This window comes from Alosa sapidissima, chromosome 7 (assembly GCF_018492685.1).
Source record: "Alosa sapidissima isolate fAloSap1 chromosome 7, fAloSap1.pri, whole genome shotgun sequence".
In the NCBI taxonomy this organism is placed as follows: domain Eukaryota; kingdom Metazoa; phylum Chordata; class Actinopteri; order Clupeiformes; family Clupeidae; genus Alosa; species Alosa sapidissima.
Window position 1 is genome coordinate 38,831,577 of NC_055963.1, and position 23,804 is coordinate 38,855,380.

General features: G+C 39.6%; 1 protein-coding gene across 3 annotated transcripts in view; it reads right to left on the bottom strand.

Annotated features, from left to right (window-relative positions):
- sdf4 (stromal cell derived factor 4) overlaps window positions 1-23,804 on the bottom strand; it is a 52,368-nt gene that overhangs the window by 16,212 nt on the left and 12,352 nt on the right. For all 3 annotated transcript variants that reach the window (XM_042098253.1, XM_042098252.1, XM_042098251.1), the window contains 2 exons: window positions 15,033-15,354; window positions 8,744-8,880 (listed from right to left, as the gene is read on the bottom strand). In XM_042098253.1, coding sequence (XP_041954187.1) covers window positions 8,744-8,880; window positions 15,033-15,340 — 445 coding nt within the window. In that variant the 5' untranslated portion in view covers window positions 15,341-15,354. The remainder of the gene's footprint in view (window positions 1-8,743; window positions 8,881-15,032; window positions 15,355-23,804) is intronic.

Genomic DNA, 23,804 nt, shown 5'->3' on the forward strand with positions numbered 1-23,804 from the left:
TCCCATACCCTCCCCCCACTTCCTGTAGCCTACCATTATGACTTGTTGCCGTTTTGGGACATTACGTTAAGCCCCCCTCCCCCACCCCCTTCTTTCACAAGCAGTGGGGGAGCGCGGGGCACAAAGTAACACTTTTTGGTAGACAAAGGAGGGTTCTCCGCGCTTCTGTCGTTTGGCGACAATCCGGTGCAACCAGGCCAGGACAGATATTTTAGAGAGGAGAGACGCCGGTGCAACTCAGATGTCTTCTTAATTTTCTTTATTCTTTAGTAAAACGTGCAGAACATTATTAAACTTTGACTAACGTTTCAATGTGTCGATGTTTTTGACTAACGAACATCGAAACGTTTGTCAAAGTTTAATAATATTCTGCACCTTTTACTAAAGAATAAAGCAAATTAAGAAGACATCTGAGCTGCACCGGCGTCTCTCCTTCTCTCTAACACTTTTTGGCTTTGGCTAAATATTTCTAAAATCATTTGAGTTTCCCTAGTCACATGTTTTAACAAGGAACACTTGTTATTGAACTAATAACAGACATGTGTCGAAAATTGACTTTATTTTCCATACGGAGAAATAACATATGCAGAGTCTAACCAAGGTCAAGCTTGCCAAAAAAGCCCTCAAACCTGAAAACACATGAGGCAAAAGTCAAAACATCACAGAACTAACTAAACTAACATGCGCATATTTTTGTATTGCAATCATTGTAGCCTACAGTTGTAACAGCGCGTAACAGTCGTTTTACTCCCCGTATGCGCTCATTATAAAGAACGTTTAACATGCCCCAAAAACAGCTATCAACTAATCACCAAACGTCTTATAAACAAGTATTGCCAGGAGCAACACCTTGCCAAAAATGATAACAATAGGCCTAGGCCTTTATATGGATCTGCTCCTGCCTAGATTCGAACTCAGAACTGCCTGAAAGTTGCAGACCTGTTCTGGAAATACGCGCATTAACCCACAGTCGTCAGACAACGCTATCTGCTTCGAGTAGGCTAGGCCTATTGGGTAGGACTGTAGCCTACACTGGTTCCTGTGGCACAGTCTTGAGTGACCGAATTCATTTTCCTTTGTCATATGAATGCTGTCATTTTGTTAACATTACTGTTAAGGAGATGCTGTAGGCAAAGGCTATATTTAACCTCGTTAGTCTAGTAAAACAAATCAGAACTATTCTCGAGGTTTCTGGGCAGCATATTTCTGTTCTGTTAGCAAGCGAACTTCTCATGACTGCCGACAAAGTAGCCTACTGCCAGCTGACGAAGCTCTCATTTTAAAACATTACTTTGAGACAGGCACTGTACAATCAAGACATCTTGCCACTGAATCCAAAACTATGTTTAACATTATGTACAAAGCTTATAGGCTACACTGGACTAGCATGTTGCAGGGGCTGCTAAAAACACAGAGAAACGCACTGAAAACTCGACCAATCACAGCCCTTGCTGTCGAATGCTCCGTCCGGTTCGACCGTGGAACGCCACAGCGGACTATGCTGCCCCCAAGTGGCTGCAGTTGTACTTACATTTCACCCAGCTGCGTGAATCACCTTGATGGTGAATGAAGTGTCAATTCTTAACTGGGACCCACTGTAGGCCTAGACTTACCTGGATTTGGAGACAAGATCCCCAAAGCCACAGTGCGTGGTCTAACCAGTCTAATGTTGTTCTCCACACTGTTTTTTTAGCGTGAGAGCTCATAGACCAGTTACACATTTTCATTTTGTTATCATGTAGGGTGGCTAATTAAACATGATGCCTAGAATGAGTCAATAGAATGTGTTTCGTTTTTATGTGTCGGATGGTGGGGGTACGTGAGCCGAGCCAGGATGTAAAAGGTGGTCCACGGGAAAAAAGGTTTGGGAACTGCTGGTTTAAGTTATGCTGTGGCTGGTTGCACAGAAATAATAATAGTCTAATATCAAGTTGATTTGCTCACTTACATCTCTCAAGTTCGTGTTGCTAACCTACCTAGGCTATGGGATATAGGTCATTTAGGCTTACTGTTAGGTTTAATATCAGAAATAGGCTACGCAACCTTGGTAAACTTTTACATCGGGAGAAAGCTCCTTGCTAACCATCCCGCTAGCTCAGGTCATGTCTGTCATTTGTATAGTGCTCACTAAAATCATAAATGACACTTATCTCTTCTATGATCCCAGAAAGATTTTCTTCAACTTATTAGTTTTTTGAACATGTATTTTATCTAATGACACAGAAAGCATAACAAACAATATGGCGGCCGAATCAATTATGTTCACATCACAAGTTGGCCTGGGTCAGCCTAAGGACATCAAAAAGTACTACCAGACACCACTAGTATGTTTTAATTCCAAACACATCAACAGCTACAGGCCAAAATGCATTTTCGCTAATTACAGCGCACCCTAGAGGTCAAAGGTCACCAGATTTTTTGAATGTTCTACAGATGGGGATATAAGTCCATGTACTAAGTTTGGTTATGACAGATGAAAGGGTTGCTGAGATATGAGCTCACCTCCTGTTTGGTGGCTTCGCCGCATATTTCGATTGGTTGTTACGGGCGAACGGTTTTAGTTCCGAAGACAAAAATCGATAACTTTTGTGCGGATTGGTCTGAAGATCATATGTATTAAGTTTCGTTAAAATCGGACAAACTATGTGAGGCGTGAAACTTTAGTTTCACTTTCGATAAAATCCAATATGGCGGAAAATCCATCATGGTGGAAAATGACATCAACTCGGCTTGGTCCAAGGATTCCAACGATACCTCATTTTTGACAATTGGGCCTATGGGTCAAAAGTTACGTGCGTGAACGCACGTCCAACTTTGGCCTGTTGGTGGCGCTAGAGCCCTCAAGGTGCCGGCATGAATCTTGGTGAAATGAATCATTGGCCTGTCCCCAATCAGTGTGCCAAATTTCACAACTTTTCACCAGACGGTTCTATGGGCTGCCATTGACTTCAATGACGGAAGCGTAATAATAATAATAATAATAAAACATAGAAACATAGCTGCATAGAGCATAGAAAAATAGCTGCAAGCAGCAATGTGGGGGCCAAGCAGTTGAGCAGGAGTTGTCATGGCAACCCAATGTTGCTACATTATACACACACCCAATTAACCCCCCCGTCCCACACACACACATATACACAGATAAACTTCCTCCACCACACACCCCAATGGCTCCCCACAGACACGCACACCTCAAACATCACCAAATGTATTGTGCGTCCTCAGGTTGTAGTCACGAGTCCACATATCAAGTTTGGTGTCAATACAAGAAAGTGTTGATAATTATAGCGCCCCTAGTGATCAAAGGTCACTAAATATATTGTGCATCTTCAGGATGTGTTCCCGAGTCAATGTACCAAGTTTGGTGTCGATACGAGAAAGTTTTGCTAATTATAGCGCCCCTAGTGGTCAAAGGTCACTAAATGTATTGTCCTTATTCAGGATGTGGTCCCGAGTCCAGGTACCAAGTTTGGTGTCGATATACACATACATACATACACCCATACACACACATATACACAGATAAACCTCCTCTCCCACACACCCCAATAACCCCCCACACATATGCATACCTCAAACATCACCAAATGTATTGTGCGTAGTCAGGTTGTAGTCACGAGTCCACATACCAAGTTTGGTGTTGATACGAGAAAGTGTTGCAAATTATAGCACCCCTAGTGGTCAAAGGTTGCTAAAATTATTATGTCTCCTTAGGATGTGGTCCTGAGTCCATATACTAAGTTTGGTTTCGATACGTGAAAGCATTGCTTATATATGAGCCCACTTCCTGTGATTATAGCGCCCCCTATTGGTCAAAGGTCATTACATTTATTGAGCCTCATCCTTATTGGGTCCTGACCCCATGTACAGACTTTGGTTTATCTATGTCAAAGCGTTGCTGAAATAGGACTATACTTCCTGTGATTATAGCGACACACAGTGGTCAAAATGCACCAAATTTCTTGAGCCTTCTCCTAATAGGGTCCTGAGACCATGTACTGAGTTTGGTGTTGATACGCAAAAGCCTTGCTTAGATATCACTTCACTTCCTGTTTGGCGGCTTTGCCGACAAACTTGATTGGTCGTGACGGGCGATAGGTTTTGAATATGGCTCCAAAAAGGAATGCGTTTATGAGTCATGGTCTGATGATCATCTGCGTCAAGTTTCGTGAAAATCGGATAAACTTTGTGACCTTTGAAAACTTTTAGGCGTTTTTGATTAAATCCAATATGGCAGCCGGATCAATTAGGTTGACATCACAAATTTACATAGGACCTCCGAGAGTATTAACAGACACCACTAGTAAGTTTTAATTCTAAACACATCACCCGTTACAGGCCAAAACGTAATTTTGCTTATTATAGCGCCACCTATAGGTCACAAGTCTTCAGATTTATTGAGCCTCCTCCTTATTGGGTCCTGACCCCATGTACTGAGTTTGGTTTTGATACATGAAAGCATTGCTGAGATCACTTCACTTCCTGTTTGGCGGCGATTGATCGTCACGGGCGACAGGTTTCATATATGGCTCCAAAGAGCAATACGTTTATGAGTTGTGGTCTGACGATCATCTGCATCAAGTTTCGTGAAAATTGGATAAAATTTGTGTTGACGTCACTAATTCACATCTGTCGGACTTAGAACCTCCCAAAGTATTAACAGACAACACTAGTAAGTTTTAATTCAAAAACACATGACCCGTTACAGGCTAAAACGTAATTTCGCTAATTATAGCGCCACCTATAGGTTAAAAGTCATCAAATTTATTGAGCCTCTTCCTAATTGGGTACTGAGACCCTGTACTGAGTTTGGTGTTGATACGCGAAAGCTTTGCTGAGATATCACTTCACTTCCTGTTTTGCGGCTTTGCCACCAAACTTGATTGGTTACCACGGGCGACGGGTTATCAATATGGCTCCAAAAAGCAATGCTTTTCTGAGTCATGGTCTGAAGATCATCTGTGCCAAGTTTCATGAAAATCGGATGAACTTTGTGACCTGTGAAAACTTTTAAGTTACATTGATTAAATCCAATATGGCGGCCAGATCAATTATGTTGATGTCACAAAATCACATCTGTCATTCTTAGGGCCTCCGATAGACACCACTAGTACATTAACATTAACAGACACCAATAGCAAGTTTTAATTTCAAACACATTACCCGTTACAGGCCAAAATGTAATTTTGCTAATTATAGCACCACCTATAGGTCAAAAGTTATCAAATTTATTGAGCCTCCTCCTTATTGGGTCCTGAGCCCATGTACTGAGTTTGGTTTTGATACGTTAAAGCTTTACTGAAATATTTCTTCACTTCCTGGAACCTCTGATTCCTTTTAAGTGTTTTTGATTAAATCTAATATGGCGGAAGATCCAACGTGGCGGAAATTGACGTCATGGGGTGCGTTGAGTTCGGCCTCATCCAAGGATTCCAAGTACACCTCAATTTGTATGGTTGAAACTTTAAGCGCATAGATGTAATGCAAAATCTGACACTTTGGGGGCGCTAGAGCACTTGACATGAAACTTAGTTAAATTAAAGTTCTCAATGCTTCGGTTTACATCTTTACATGAGATACTCATTATGCTACCTGGTAAGTGTGGTGCTATTTTGAGCCTTGTTAGTGGTATAGAAATAGCGATTACTTTTTACTGTACGTCTGCCCCGAAGGCTGACGTTAAACGCTAATTAGCGGTTTGCAATAAAACTGGTCACATTCGACTAGCATGAAAACAAATCCCAGCGAACGGTCGAACTCGTTACACGTGTTATTTTAACCCCTAGGTTCATTTTGTGCCGGAATTGTCCTTTAAAATTACACATCATTAAGGTACTGGAGACACTGGTCCTGGCCCTCCTAAGACCACAAGTGACCACCTTCATGGACCCATTAGAGCTTGCATACCACCCTGAGGTGGATGTTGAGGATGCTATAATCTACCTGCTTCATAGAACGCACCCTCACCTGGACCGGACTGGCAGCACTGTGAGGATCATGTTCTGATTGCATGTTCTTTTTAACACCATACAGCCCATGCTGCTACGTGAAGTTGCAAAGGATGCAGGTAGACACCTCCACAACTTCATGGATTATTGATTACCTGACTGACAGACCACAAGTTGTGCAAAAGGGTGTGTGTCTGAGCAGGTAGTCAGTAGCATAGGAGCAACACAAGGGACTGTCCTTCCCTCTTCACACTGCGTTCAACCTGTGTTTGAGGTTGTGGTGTTAAAGGAGAATTCCGGTGTGATATTGACCTAAAGTGTATCGAAACATGATACCGAGTGTGAACGTATGTCTCATAGCCCATCTCGGCTTGTCCCCTGCACTCCAAAATCTGGCGCTAGTTAGCCGATGCTACCAACATCTTTTTCAATAGTGGTGCTTCGGCATCGGGCTAGCCATGCAAATAAATCACTGTTTTACACCCATTTACGAGGCTCAATGTATCTCCACACTTCATTGGTAGACTTCCGAGGGCCCTGACATTTAAAACGAGACATTGAGAACTTTGAAAAAGCACCGGTAGTTTACTTACAAGACAATTTATACAGACAGTATCTTCACGAAGTTTAGCGTTTGCAGCCATCTTGAATTTAGTCACGATAAGTCGAGCAATGAGTAATGAACAGGTATGATAAGGGATCAGATTCCAAAAATAATTCAGTGGAAATGCATGGATTCCAGTTGCTGCTACTGGAAGAAACTGGAATCCATGCATTTCCACTGAATTATTTTTGGAATCTGATCCCTTATCATACCTGTTCATTCTTACTCGTTGCTCGACTTATCGTGACTAAATTCAAGATGGCTGCAAACATTAAACTTCGTGAAGATACTGTCTGTATAAATCGTCTTGTAAGTAAACTACCAGTGCTTTTTCAAAGTTCTCAATGTCTCGTTTTAAATGTCAGGGCCCTAGGAAGTCTACCAATGAAGTGTGGAGATACATTGAGCCTCGTAAATGGGTGTAAAACAGTGATTTTATTTGCATGGCTAGCCCGATGCCGAAGCACCACTACTGAAAAAGTTGTTGGTAGCATCGGCTAACTAGCGCCAGATTTTGGAGTGCAGGGGACAAGTCGAGATGGGCTATGAGACATACGTTCACACTCGGTATCATGTTTCAATACACTTTAGGTCAATATCACACCGGAATTCTCCTTTAAGTTCAGTTGTGTATGATCGAAACAATTCATAGGATCAAATAAGTTTATTTTGACATACTGACCTGTACAGCGCATAAGGCTATTCTGTTTTCATTTATTAGCATTTGTTGTGGTACTATAATCAAATGACACTCATGATACCTTGAAATAGAAGGACAGAAGATAGGAATTACATGTGATTCATTCTGGCAATTCATTTTTGGATAACTGTAGATAATTGTATATTTAGCCTACGTCTTCGTAGATAGTAGCCTAGCCATTAGGCCATCTTGAGAATAAAACACTTACACACAGCTAACGATCATCCTCCACAACCATGAGGATATAATGGTAAACGGTCGTTAGTCGCCTTTTTCCTTCTTATTGTAAAACCAACTACACAAGTGGTCGGCATATCAATATTTGATGTTGAAATTTCAATTTTTAAGTTATTTCTAACTATGTGTAGTAGCCTATGCAACCCGACTGTTGTAGGCTTGCCTACCACTCTGCAGTGCCTTGCCTACCATTCTGCCTACCACTCTAGTTGTATCAGCGATTTCAGGCCCAAACATAAATGATCACATTCATCTAATAACGATCCGCTAACTGTCTGCCCCATAAGCAGGCCGTCAAAAAAACGCGTCTCTGTAGGCAGCCTAGACTCCGAGATCTGTACACAAAAACAATTGCTACCAACAAGGGTTGGCAACCCGCTCAAAGGCAAAATAAAGTGTTTCAACCAATAACCGACGAGATGAGCGTTTAGGAGAGTTTTAATTGCACGGGAGGGAGGGGGAGGGAGTAGCGAGCTAGCGCTCTGTTTTGTTTGATCAACAGAAGTGACGTATCCCCGCTATCGCTGATACAACCTTTAATAGTTAACTTTGGCCTTGGTGCCCTGATGTGTGGCCTTTGTGCCCCCCATCAAATATCCCCAACTGAAGGCCAAGTGGCCTTGCCCCTAAAATTATGAAATTCCAAGCCTGAAAGTATTTATCAGTAATACAGTGGAAATTAGTAGAAATGTGAATATTTGGTTAGCATGTTGATTTACGTTGTGTGCCCCTACATTTTCTGACTGCGCCCCTAAAATTTTCAATCGGAGCCACTGTGCTCCTAGTGGAAAAAGCTAGTCTGGAGCTCAGAAGAGTTTACCAGACTTGCTTATCATGTCTCACTTCTTCAATGAACTAGGCTTCAGCTTAGATAGGTTATGTGTTTAATGTATAAGTATAAGTATATATACTCTTTTGATCCCGTGAGGGAAATTTGGTCTCTGCATTTATCCCAATCTGTGAATTAGTGAAACACACACAGCACACAGTGAGGTGAAGCAAACACTAATCCCGGCGCAGTGAGCTGCCTGCATCAACAGCGGCGCTCGGGGTGCAGTGAGGGGTTAGGTGCCTTGCTCAAGGGCACTTCAGCCGTGCCTACTGGTCAGGGTTCGAACCGGCAACCCTCCGGTTATAGGTCCGAAGTGCTAACCAGTAGGCCACGGCTGCCCCTAATGTTAGCCTTACCAGTCCTGTGTCAGGTTTATGAATATAGATAGAATTTATACTGTACTTAGGAGAACCCCCCCTTACCATTTCCATCAGGGTCAACAGCACGAAAGCTGAGCTTGTTTTCTCTAACAGCCTCCTGGAAATGTTCCTCCGTCTTCTCCATGATCCACCGCTGCATTTCCTTAGCACTCACACTGTTGTCATGGTTCAAATCCACCCTGCAAAACACAGTCAGTCAGAGTAGTACAGTGGGATTTACATGTCACTGGAGTGACTAGACCAAGATACCTCTGTTGCTACCCAGGTGAAAAAGAATATGAGTGTATTAGAAATATAATTGAAGAATATTAAGTTAATTATGAGTATACTTCTCTTTTTTGTGCTTCATTTAAAGTATGTATTTTCAAAAAATATACTTCAAAATAGATTCAGTACACTAGAAATATATATTAATTCTGCAACACTACAAGTGGCATATCAGTATACTCAGTATACTTTTAAAACATGCATTTTACTGTAAGTGTACTTTAAATTGTACATAACTTACTTCAAATAGTGTATTAAATTATACATACAGTGCAGTTATGGAAAGTTTAATATTTTTTCACGTCATTTGTATTACACTATTAGTGTGCTCTCTCAAAGTGTATTTTGTGTCACTAAATATAAGTGTCCTAATGAAAATAAACAAATACTATAATATACAAACCACAACGCATAAGAAACGCTTAACAAACTAAGTGCACGTTGAACAGATATGCCTTTAGACCCCTCTTGAAAGACCCACAAGTATCACTTAATGCAGTTGCATACATGCTTGATTAGTGGCATTACAGTGTACTTCAGGGTATCTGCACATTTTCCAAGTGCAAATTTAAAGACTTTTAAGACCTTTTCAAGACATCTAAATGAAAAAAATTAAGACTATACCACGGCAAAAAGATGCATACGACAACTTAAAACTGTTTTATGCAATAGTTTTTTTGTCTATTAATTTCAACCCCCACCCCATTTTGGGTGTCTACAGAAGTTACCAAATATATTTTGGCGAAAGAAAAATAATTGTGTACGTGAATTACCTTCACAGCTATAAATGCTGTATAATTTTGAAGCTGGCTGTACATATTTGGTTGTGCTTACTGACTGAGGCTGACTGTTCTTCACCTGTGTCTGTAGTAGCCTAGGCTACTTGCCATGGATTCCCTTGTTTTTGTTCCCCAATTTTTTTTTTTTCAAAGTTAGACTAAGCTATTTAAATAGGCTTACTTTATATAATTTACTATGTGCATCTATTGTCCCATATGCAGCACAGCAAATTAAAGTTAATCCACTACTTTACATTTTGCATACCAGTTGTATCTAAACCAACCAAAGCTTGACTGAAACATTGCAAAACCATTGACTTGTTTTACATTAATTAAGAGACAGGTCCTCCTCACATGATCCTGCTGAAAACTGCTGGTTTCATCTTAAGCATGCACGTATTATGAATGCACGTTTTTTTTTATGTAGCCAGTCGCCGACATTCAAAAAATATGTGGTTGTATTTCACAACTTTTGCGAAGTAGGCCTACTGGGAAACGCTGGCAAGCAAGCTGCTGACAGATATTACATTATAACTTAGACAGATATTTTCTTCCCGATAGGCTAGGCCAGCAACACACGCTGGAAAGATGCAAACAGATCAACTTAACATGTACAGTAGCCTATTTCCTGTTTTCTTTTTCTGTCAGTCCGTGGTTCCTTTATAAATTGCGCAGCAAATGATCAGACGAGTGACAGAAGCACTGCGCATAATTTGACCAGCAGTCTTCGGGTCCATAGTTTGTGAAACGATGCTGCGTCCGAGCAAAGATTCTAGATGCCCAGCCCAACTCCAAAAAGGAGGACAAATGAGCGTCCGGCTTGAGGCTGCGTCGGATGCCGGACAGGGCTTTTAAAATCCATATGTCTGGCCTAAATTCGAACGTATGGCCAACCTATCGCTAACTCTGGCTTACCTCTTTCTCTCGCTCATTCTACCGCTCACGTAGGCTACCTGCGTATCTCTCAGGCCTCGGCTACACCACGTTTTCACACCTTTAACCACACCTCACTCTGCAAACACTACACTTTCTCCCGTAGCCTTATAGTCACTTATACAATTGCGTTTTAAATACACGAAACTTGATGGAGACATTTCACGCTCTCTTGCACTCGCTGGTGGCCCCATACGCAAATTTAATACCTCCCTTTTAAAAAATTCAAGACATCCCAGACAATTTAAGACTTTTTTAGGCCTTAAAACCCTAAAGTTGTATAAGACTTTTTAAGGATCCGCGGATACAGAACCCTGTACTTTGAATATGTTACCCACAGACTGAAAATGTAATGACGGTATCATGCAAATAGGCTACACAAGACATTTAGAGTATATTCTCCTAGGTGAAAAACGTATGCTGAAATAATACTACATCTTTACATACTTCAGTATACTTGCAGCTACACTAATGATGAGTACATTTTAAAGGGAACTATTTCAACGTAATAAACCCGTTTAGAAATCATTTGGATGGTTAAATGACCTGTTCCGGTGAAAATGGTGACTCCAGGCGGAAAACCAACCTTGCAACATTGAGACTACCGTCCCGGAAAGAGAAGTGAGAAACAAGAAACTCGTTTTAAATCGTGTTTCTTACCTTGTAACATCCACATTGTCTGCCGAACTTATGCTAACCGTGTTGCTAGCTTGTAAACAAATCCATGTGCTTTATCGTTACCTTTTTCCACAGTTTGAAATAGCATAGCTTCTAATGCACAATTTCTCCAGAAGAGTGGGAAATCCTGCCAGGTTTCCCTTTAAAGTGTGTTATTTTTCGCTTAACTGAAATTGTGCTTAGTTCACTCAAAAGTGCAGTCAGGGATTACACAGGAAGTCACGTTTGTGTTTGTGTTTATATTTAAATTTATTAGCAGACGCTTTTGTACAAAAAAATTTAATTACATTTTAACCAAGGACCAAGCGAAACACGCCACAGTTAGCTCACCTCTCTTTACCTTCTGTATTTCCTGAGAAATTCTACACAGGGTTTCATTTTTGTTTGGGGGACAAGCTGCCCCCACTGTTTCCAGTTTTTGAAGCCTGGCCTGCCTACAGGGGCCGGGTTTTTAACAGTGTACTCATGAAATGCTGAATTTGACAAAAATTGTATGGGCTTGAAATAGCGTAAAATCCAACTGCACTTTCAAGTTGAATTGAACTTGTATCAAAGTACAATTTCTAGTTCACTTCATGTTAAAATGGAATTTCAAATACACTCCAACACACCAAGTATATTTCACCTAATGCTATTGCATACATGCTTGATTAGTGGCATTACAGTGTATTCTGAATATATTCCCCTTTTGCCTCACACTTTCTCTCATTGACAACAGACCCACCCTCCCCTCGGCACAGATTAAACAGCTTAGAACATTTGGGTTGTGTAACTCAAAGAAACTAAAAAGATTCTGCTGAAGAGCAATTAACTGAGGAGTTACATGTGTTGTCTTTGACTGATCAAAGACCAGACATGCTGCTGCATTTTTTTGCCCAGGTTTAAGATGCAAATTAGACTTGTAACAGGGTGTATGAATGAACCTCCTACACATGTTAAGTGGATATGTCTGATATAAGATTTAAGGCGAGACACTACAAGTGATTTTTTTTTTAACTAGGAGATATCACCATGAAACTTCCCCAGTGATTACTTACATTAATATGAAAAAAAAAATGTATTACAAGTTTTCTGTAATTTACTGTTTATGCAAATGCTGCATTATCTAATTAAATATGCGCTAATTTGCATACATTTTACAACACAAAATCTGAGCATTGGATACAGCCAGGTTCAAAATTATGTTTTCATTGTGTTCACATATTAGATGGGGAAAAAATTAGAGGGATTTATGGATATCTACTTCGATTTTTGCCATGTTTTTAGGCATAAAATGTAATATGAATCAGGCTAGGAATACAAATCCATCTGTTACAATCTTCTAAATATAGCTAGGCACTAGAAAGACTAGAAAGTTTGGTGGGTAACACTTTATGGTAAGGGTACATGAATTATCAGGGATGGATTACTGCACGGGCCTACCGGGCCCAGGCCCAGGGGCCCAAGGGGTCAGGGGGCCCTGAAGCCCAAGCCTTTGCATGGAATCATTGCCTCAGTATCAACAAATCAGGATGTAGATTATGAAAAAGCCGACTTGACTTGAATCTAATTAAATTTAGTATTGACCATCCCCAAAATGCACCAGAATACAGGAAATCACATCAAACAAGTTAAAAAAAATTCTGGGGGAGGACCCCCAAACCCCCCCTCCCACATATGTGATAATTAGTGGGGGGCCCTTAATACATCTGGACCCAGGGCCCGAAAGGTCATAATCCGCCCATGTGAATTATCATGAATTTATTGCATGAATTAATTAGGGATGCACGATGATATCGGCCTGACATCAGTATCCGCAGATAAAAGCTTCATAACATAACTATTGGCATCGGCCGATATGAACATTTCTGCCAATGTGCCTGGCCGATAAGGTGATCTGTTAATTATGCGCACGCAAAGCAAAGTTTACGTTACTATGAGTGCCAACAACATACTTCAACATGGTGTGGCAGTATTTCCAAATTCCGGAAACCGGAGGGGTAAAACGATACTCTTTTAATGTTACCAATTTAATTACACATCTTAAGAGCCATTATCTTGAACTCTACAAAGCACTAAGCCAGAAAGAACGGTACCAGCTAAAAACGCATTGCTAAGCTTTTGTTTACAATGCAATCAGTTCCTAAAGTGTGTAACGTTGGCTGACGTTAGAAAGCTAGCGTGAGATTCATCAAGCTGTAGCTGTAAAGTTACTAGCCTACGTGTTGTAGGTCTCATTCATTTTACTCTACAGACTGACATTTTAAGTTTACAGGGTTACAGCTGCATTTCTGTTCATTTGAGAACAATGTGTCATATTGTCAACAACATTTGAGAACAATGTGTCATATTGTCAACAACACAGTTCTTGGGGAACGGTCTTGTAGGCTACTGTTCAAGTATGACATTTACATGTTTATGTGAAAATTTTAAGCTACTTAATAAATGTGCCATATTTGAAATAATTTAAATATTTTTCATGAGTGAATGTCTATTTTGTAAATGATACAGGGTTGAATCAAAGTAAAGTTTTTAATGTCCCGTATTGACAGCAAGTAGCCTACACCATCATAAAAACAGGTTAATTGTAGTACAGGAGAAACTTTTCAATGAATAAAAATTTGATGAAGAGAGATGAATATCGGCATCGACAATCGGCCAAAATGAGCTTGTAAATATTGGCATATCGGATATCTGCTAAAATTCAATATTGTGCATCCCTAGAATTAATTAATGATTTATTACTTCATTCCTTAATATGATGATCATGAATCCTCAGGAATTTACATGAACAGCACATTACCTAAAGCATTAGGTATGATGGGCACATCATTATGAATTATAAATTATTAAGCATGATCATGATGATTTCTTTTTCTGCCAAAAATGTGGCCATCACTAATCAAATTCTGATTTGAACACAACTTGTGCAGTTCTCTTAACACATGCCATTGTTCACACTTTAGTTGAGGGCCACAAACATGATGAACTCATGAGTAATTAACCTTAAATTCATATAATCATGATGATCATGCTTTAAAAAAAATCATAAATCATAATGATGTACCCACCCTACCTAATGCTTTAGTTGATGTGTTGTTCATACATGAGGTAATGAATGAGAGATTTTGAACCCATGTAAATTCCTGATTCATAAGATAAAGGAATGAAGTAATGTATAAATCATGAATTAATTTATGCATTAATTCATGATAATTCATGTACCTTTACCATAAAGTGTTACCGTTTGGAGGAAACTCATTTTTGAGAAAACAGCCTTGAAACACAGCTAATGAGATTCTGTTCTCAGCCTAGACACACCTTTGAACTTTCACGATTGGTTGCCGATACAAAGGAAGTGTCCATATTTGGATCACATAGCATCATGCAGGAAAAACAGAGCTTTCCAATGGTACTACACATGAAAGTGCATGCAAGGTTAGAATGCTAACTTTTGGTGAATTTAGGAGAAATATACAGGCACAAGTAAACACAATGTAATGGAATAAACAAACATGTGTAAATCTTGTTGTAGTAGTGTGAAAGAATACATGCTAAGGTAGCAAACTACCCAAAATCTCGAAATTGGCCAGTGCATGAAAAAACAATGTTTTCACCTGCCGTGTCTCACCTTAAGATGTCAATAATGCAGTAGTGTAGGTGTAGGTGTCAATGCAGAAGTGCAAATACATTACTTTTGGAAAATGTCCATCAGCTTTTCCCTGTTCCTGCGGGGCTCAGAGTCCTCCTCAAACTCTTCAATTTCTTTGCCAAGGAACACTTCTTTATTGAAATCTCTGTTGAGATGTCCATCCATTTCCATCTTCACTCCATTAAGATGGTCTGGTGGAAGAATCTCATTTTCTTCTTTGCTGTTAGCCATTTTTTCTTTAAGTACAGAAACATTGGCAGGACGACCATGGACATCAAGAATGAGCAACACAGAAAGTAGAGTGCAGAAGCCTGTCCACATGCCGCACTGGGCCTTCTTCCCACCAGTCATAGTTGCAAGTGTTTCTAAATAATACAAACAAAAAACACTGTATAACACCATACCCTAGGAACCAGCATAGTAATCACTTTAATTAAATAAGGGAGGGGGCACTTTATCTGGTTCATTCGGTATCAAATCAGACAAAATCCAGAAAAACGGTTGCTGTTCTGTTTCAGATTTTGCTCAAAGTTTGTGTACCTAATATTTTGGTCCCAAAACTAAGGCCCAAAACATTTTTTGTTAAATTCCAATGTTTTCATAATCTTTTGTATTCACATGGCAACAATCATTATTTTGTAATTATGTTGTATTCTGCAAATACAATACTTAATTAATGTTGAGCCAATATTTGAGGTCTCTGCAACAAAATGAAGATATTAAGGATAAAATAAGGAATTTTTGGGTAATGTTCATAAGACCATCACAAACTGGCTTATCCACCTGGCGCACCTAGATCGTTGGTCTAATTGGTTGAAGGACTATCCAATTGCGTACGGAGTCATTTGAACTATGCCCATTGATCACGCTACTTGTGCAGTAGAAAATACAGAGCAGACTCCCCATACTAATGTTCAATCTTAAAAGATTGAGCTGGGTCTGGTGATAGCCAGGCTAGTGGGAACCTAATTAAGGTACATGGTATCATGAACCCTAAGAAAAACCTGAACATTTTCAAAGGAAATCTGTCAATCTCTGCCAAGACATGATTGGATCATTCATCAGGTTAATGAACCAAAATAAGCGTCCAGATCAAAACAAAAATGGTTTACTGAACACAAACTCAAGCTTCGGCCATTGCCTTCTCAATCCCCTGATCTAAACTGCATAGAAAAAAAAGGAGAAAGCACAAGTGTGGACCTACAGTAGGAATCTGGACGATCTGGGGAGACTTTGTAAAGACAAACGGTTTTAAATCCCTTGCTTTGTGTTCTCCAACTTTATGGAGTGTCTATTACAAGCTGTTTTATTGGCAAAGGCAGGCATAAGAAGGTATTACAAGCAGGGGTGCCAATCATTGTGAGTGACATGTTTTGATAAAAGTATTTATTTCTTTATTAGATTTTCCTTTTTCTCAAAATAAATTTACTTCCCTTCAAGGTTGGATTTTTCCTCATTGTTTTCATTGTGAGATTACAATAAATCACAAACAGATTGCTTTTTATACCCGTTTTATTTTTAATTTTTTATACCGGTTTTATTATTTATTGATATTGGTTCATTAATTGCTGAGTGGCAACAAAACATCTAGTGGGAGTGTAACTATCGCGTGATCTTCCCTCCTTGCAACCACTCCCATAATGTCAACCTAGAAACCGCCATAGCAACCAACATGGGCGGTGGTAGTGTAGTGGTTAAGGAGCTGGGCTAGCGTGCAGTAGCCTGAAAGTTGTCGGTTCAATTCCCAGCTTCCACCGTTGTGCCCTTGAGCAAGGCACTTAACCCCAAGTTGCTCCGGGGACAATGTGATCCCTTGTAATATAGCTGACATATGTAAGTCACTTCGGTCAAGAAGTGTCTGCTAAATGTAATGTAATGTAATGTAACATATAACCAGTGTGTGATATGTCAAAAAACCAGAGGGAGGGGATGTTTTTTTTTTTGTAATCATGAAAAAACAAGCAATCAACAGGCCTAATTCTTTTTTCAGTTAAAGGTAGGTGGTAATAACGGTAGGTATTACATTTCGAACAGTTGAACATTGATCTTTACAGCAAACTAAAAAGACATGAAACATTTAATTTTCTGTTATGGCCACACCTGCGATGTGGGAGATGGCCTAATTAAGTTTCGGCCATGGATCACGCAAACATGGCAGAGGATTTAAGGCGAACGGGCAACTCAATCAGACTGTAATACGTAACATAAAATCTAATCGATTAAGATTTCATATCATGTCAAAATAATTCAGCTAATCAGACGAAGTAAACAGTTTGCTCTGATGTCGGACTTCATGTGGCCTTTTCGGCTTTCCTGTTGGCGCGTCACCTGCAAACATCTCTGCGAACTTCCGAGCAGGAAACGAACGCACGTCTGGCCCATTAACAGCGATAAAGAAACGACTGTTCAGTGTGGACTAGGGATGCACAATATCGGCCCGACATCAGTATCTGCAGATACAAGCTTCATAATTTAATTATCGGCATCGGCCGATATGGACATTTCTGCTGATGTGCCTGGCCGATAAGGTGACCTGTTAATTATGCGCACGCGAAGCAAACGTTTACCTTACTACAGTATGAGCATGGGCGGATTATGAACTTTTGGGCCCCTGGGCTCAGATGTATTAAGGGCCCCCCACTAATTGTCGTATTTGTGGGAGGGGGAGGGGGGGGGGGGTTGGGGGTCCTCCCCCAGAATTTTTTTTATTTGTTTGATGTGATTTCCTGTATTCTGGTGTATTTTGGGGATGGCTAATACTAAATTCAATCAGATTCATAGCCTACATCCTGATTTGTTGATATTGAGGCAATGATTCCATGCAAAGGCTTGGGCCCCTGGGCCTGGGCAGTAATCCATCCCTGAGTATGAGCGCCAACCACATAGTTCAACAAGTTGGCTGTGTGGCAGTATTTCCAAATTCCGGGAACTGATAACAAAATTGCTAATTGCAGTGCTTGTAAAGTACCAGTGATGCGAGGAGGGGTAAAACGATACTCTTTTAATACTCTCGTTACCAATTTAATTACACATCTTAACTCATTGAGTGCCAAAAACGTAATATTACGTTTTTCCTTCCCATGTGTTGAGTGCCAAAAACGTAATATTACGTTTTTAGCTTTTTTTTTTAAATTACGAAACTAGACACTCTAACACACCTTATATGTGATTTTGGGAACTCTGGTCATGAATGGAAATGAAATATACGACGATCGAAAACTCGCACAATCTGGACATTTTATCTGGACATTTTATCATAACTCGGTTGCCGCTTTGGGTCGAATCAGTGACGCTTGCACGTCAGCTCAAATCCAGGCCATTTTCGTGGGTCTATCACTAGATGGCAGTCTCGCCAGGTCTCGCTGATCACTTCCCGGAAAGTTTACAGGCAACACTTCATATTTCATGAAAGACGTTTTATCTCCATTTCTAGAAAAAAACAGTGATTTTGATGAAAACTAGCCACTGTTTAGCTTGGGATTTCTCAGGAACAGAGGCGTGTATAAATACACGGTTTGCACCCACTGAGAGCTTAAAGTCTCACCTTTTAAACGAGCCATTGTATGTGTTCATAGCTAGAACACAGAATATGCTGTGGCTGTACAAAATCATCAACAATGGTCTAGATTGCTGGCACTCTAGGACAAAGCTTCCGAAAACAGCTTGGCATTCAATGAGTTAAGAGCCATCCTGAACTCTACAAAGCACTAGCCTAAGCCAGAAAAAATGGCACCAGCTAAAACTGTGACGACGCATTGCTAAGCTTTTGTTTACAATGGCAATCAGTTTCTAAAGTGTGTGACGTTAGCTAACGTCGTTAGACAGCTAGTGTGAGTTTCATGAAGTCCAGAACGGAAAGTTACCTGTACTAGCCTACGTGTTGTAGGTCTCATTCATTTTACTCTACATACTGACAATTTAAGTTTACAGGGTTACAGCTGCATTTCTGTTCATTTGAGAACAATGTGTCATATTGTCAACAACACAGTTCTTGGGGAACTGTCTTGTAGGCTACTGTTCAAGTATGACATTTACATGTTTATGTGAACATTTTAGGCTACTTAATAAATGTGCCATATTTGAAATAATTTAAATATTTTTCATGGAGTGAATGTCTATTTCGTAAATGATACAGGGTTGGATCAAAGTAAAGTTTTTAATGTCCCATATCGACAGCAAGTACACTATCATAATAACAGGTTAATTGTAGTAGCCTAAGGAGAGACTTTTCAATTAATACAAATTCTTAGTATATATCAGTATCGGCAAGCGGCCAAAATGAGCTTGTAAATATCAGCATATCTGCTAAAATTCAATATCGTGCATCCCTAGTGTGGACACGTTCATTCTGTTGCGCTCATCAGTGAGGATGTGATTCATGGCACTAAATCCACGTATACAATGTATTTATGTGCACGGGGATGTTCGCGAATTCTGTCACTGCCGACAGTTCGGGTCAGGTGAAAGTTAGTGCTAGAAATGTAGGCTATAAATGTGTAAGTAAACTGTCACAACCTGCCTGGTTTTTAATAGGGCTGTCAGCGATTAATCACTGAATTTCTATAGTTAATCGTGATTAATCGCATATTTTATCACATGATTAAAATTCTATTATTTTGCATTTCTGAACTTTCCAGAAGTCCAGAAATTGGGAATCGAATGAAAGCAAAGAAAGTTACTTTATGAACTTAATTTTAAGATGTATTTTATTATATTTCAAATCAAATTTCAAATGATATGCAGCAGGCCTGAGGCAACACAATGTATTCTTCAGAAATATAGCTGATATAAACTGAAATAAATGCTACAGCAGAAGTGCATGCAAAATATGTAGCCTACACACACTACACACTACACAGGCCATAAACAAAAAATACTCCATATAGCCTATATTCATTATGTTTGAGTTCAGTTGAAAATAAGGAACTGTTGAGAAATATGCACAAGTGCATGTGCAAAATGTAGCCGAGGCCTACAGCACATTTCAATGAAGTGCATAACAAACAGAAATAGCCTATCTCCATTAACTTTGTTCAGTTCGTGTAACAGTGTAGGAGTGTAAACCAGTGGTTCTGAAGCAGCAGCAATGACGGGCAGAAAGAGTGGTCTTGTCACTCGGATAAAGGCAGTAAACCCCAGAGTGAAATCTGTCCACTGTATGCTGCACCGTCAAGCGCTCGCCTCCAAAGGTATGGAACCAGACCTGCACTTTGTATTGAGCACAGCTGTGACGGCAGTTAATTTTGTTAAGTCGAGGGCATTGCAATCATGTTTGTTTAGGCAACTTTAGCGGGAGATGGATGCAGGCCATGACACACTTCTTTACCATTCTGAAGTGAGGTGGCTCTCCCGTGGGAAGGTGCTTCAGCGGGTGTTAGAGCTACGCAGCGAGATGTCAGAGTTTCTGAGAACGGAAAAGCCTGACATCGCCAAGTTTGGTGGATGTATTCAACATTCTCAATAGCCTCAACCTCTCCCAGTGTTACCCTTACACGACTAATTTGTGGCGGCCCACCACAATATCAAAATTGACCACCATACAATGATTTTCTATGTGGTACTATTGAATGGGATGAAATCCTTTAAAATAGAATACTGTTAGGATTCTACAGGCTATAGGTTAGCACACTATAACGTTACAGCTAATAACCCCCCCCCCCCCCCCCCCCCCCACACACACACACACACACACACACACACACAAATACAAATACAATTCAATTCTGTGGGAAACCCTGTCTTCATTCAAGGACACTATGCATCCATCCTTGACGTTAGCAACAAAATCACTGCATTCATGAGGAAGGCTGAGCTATGGAGAAGAAGACTTGGAGATGGAGTGACCGACATGTTCCCTCAACTCACTGATTATCTCAACGCAAACAACATGTCTGTTGCTGTAGTGAGAGAGGTAGCCACCTCTCACCTCACTGCACTCAGCAAGCACTTCCACTTCCTACTTCACGGATGTAAACACGTGCTTGGGACTGGGTGCGAGATCCGTTTGCTCCAGCAGCAACATGTAGCCTCACTAGTAAAGCAGAGGAGGAGTTGGTGGACTTATCTTGTGACTGGGCTTTGAAGGCCGGATTCCAGCAGGTGAGCCATGCAGACTTTTGGCCCTCCCGCTCACGTGAGTATCCTGAACTAACAGCAAAGGACATGCAGATAATTGCTCCCATTCCCTACCACTTACTTATGCGAGTCATCTTTCTCAACTTTGACTGCAATGAAGACGAAGTACAGAGTTCGTCTCCATGTGGAGAATGATCTTAGAGTCTGCTTATCATCCATCACGCCAAGACTGGACAAACTATGTAGTGAGAGACCGGCACACCCATCTCATTAGTGACACACCTCTTAATGTAGGGTACATTATGCATCTCTTTCTGTTTAAAAATGAGTATGCATTAGTGTCATCTTTTCATTCATTATTTGATAAGTAAAAAGTTCTCTCTCTGTCTATCTCTCTCCCTCCCACCACTGAATTTGATTCACTGTTTAAGAGAACATGCATGCACTTGACCTGTCAGTGATTTTTTTTTGTTTGATTGTTTGTTCACACTATGATTAATCAAAAAGGTGATGTTGCACTATTTTTTGTGTATTGTGTTCCACTGTGTTGCTGCAGTTAATTTTTAAACTGGATAAACTGGGATTATTGCCTGTTACTGCATCGGTGCATTTTCATTACAGTGCATGAAAATCTTATTATTATTATTATTATTACAGTGCATGAAAATGCACTGTACTGTTCTTCCAAGGCAACTTCTTCTTATTATTATTATTCCGCTTACCACTTTTTCCGTACGCTATTTCTCTTGAACAGTTTAACTTAGAAACTTAATTCAAACTTTGTTACGTAGGTCTTCAAACAGATCGGGTTGGTATGACTTTTCAACTTTGAAACTTTTATACTTTTTAAACTATTAAAGAAAAACTTTTTAAAAATCCCCATAGACTTAACATTGCCGATAATCCACTGTTAAACAATGTAACCCATTAAACTACTGAACTTTTTACATTCAACTTTTAAACGGCCTACTTTTAAACTATCTATCTATTAAACTAGCTGTCTATCAACAACTTTTAAACTATCTACATTCAACTTTTAAACTATATACATTCACTAGCTGTCTATCAACAACTTTTAACTCGTCATCAACTATGTCAACACTTTTCATCAACTATGACTCCTACCCACTGTAGCTAGTTAGCATGGTTAGCAATGTTAGCATTGCTAACATTATTAACATTTTTAACAAAACTGCTAAAAATGATTAGCTAGGTTAGCTAAGTCACATGGTTAGCATAGTTAGCATGCTAGCATGTTAGTTAACATAGTTAGCATTACTGCTAAATATGATTAGCTAAGTAACATGGTTAGCATAGTTAGCATGCTAGTTAGCATTTTTAGCAAAACTGCTAAAAATGATTAGCTCGGTTAGCTAAGTAACATGGTTAGCATGCTAGTTAGCATAACTGCTAAAAATTATTAGCTAAGTTAGCTAAGTAACATGGTTAACATAGTTAGCATGCTAGCATTGTTCACATGTTAATTAACATAGTTAACATAACTACTAAAATGATAAGCTTGGTTAGCTAAGTCACATGGTTAACATAGTTAGCATGTTAGCATTGCTAACATAGTTAGCATGTTTAGCAAAACTGCTAGAAAATGTTAGTTAAGTTAGCTAAGTAGCATGGTTAGCATGTTAGCATTGCTAGTACTACTATTAAACATTAGCTAAGTAGCATGGTTAACATAGTTAAAAATCTTAGCATAACTGCTAGCAAACATTAGAGCCATTCCAACTTTCAGTTATCGTCAAATATCTACCTATACACAGTCATTAAACTATTTGAATATCAACATTCATTCAACTTCCAGTCTGTCAACAACTTTTAAACTATTTACCTTCAACTTTTAAACTGTCTACTTTTAAACTATCATTAAACTATCTATTAAACTAGCTGTCTATCAACAACTTTTAAAACTATCTACTGTCTATCAACAACCTTTAAACTATCTACATTCAGCTTTTAAACAGTCTACTTTTAAACTATCAACTTTTATTAAGCTATGCAACCACCATGTCTATCCTAGCATCACCGTAGTAACCATCTCTGTATTATCTGTTTTAACTATACATGATATTTTACATCACAACTTTAGCATTTTCATGCACTGGTAATTCCTTGGAATTGCATTTCTAGTTATTACAGTGCATGAAAATGCACTGTACTGTTCTTCCTAGGCTTCTTCTTATTCTTCTTCTTCTAACGCGTTTAATGCAGCTTCAACCGTTTAACGTAGAAACTTCATTCAAACTATGTTACGTAGGTCTTACTTAGGACATGGGTGCTATGTATTTTTCAGCTTTGTAACTTTTATACTTTTTAAACTATTAATTAAAAACTAGTCAAAATTTCCCCATAGACTTAACATGGGCTGATGACATCACAATAGAGCCGTTAAGCAATTAGAATCCTATGGCAGGTGTTCGGGCCACCTGGATCAACTGCCAGTCTCAGGCTTTAAGCATACAAACTGGCCCTATTAAGACTACACATCCTGTTCAACTGCTTCCTCTGCCAAAAACTGTTTCAAAATAAAAGTCCTCACTACAATATTTCACTGTTAAACAATGTAACCCTTTAAACTACTGAACTTTTTAACTGTTCAGCCATTGTAACTGTTACTTGTCATCAACTATGACTCCTACCTACTGTAGCTAGTTAGCTAAGTTAGCTAAGTCACATGGTTAACATAGTTAGCATGCTAGCATGTTAGCATTTTTAGCAAAACTGCTTA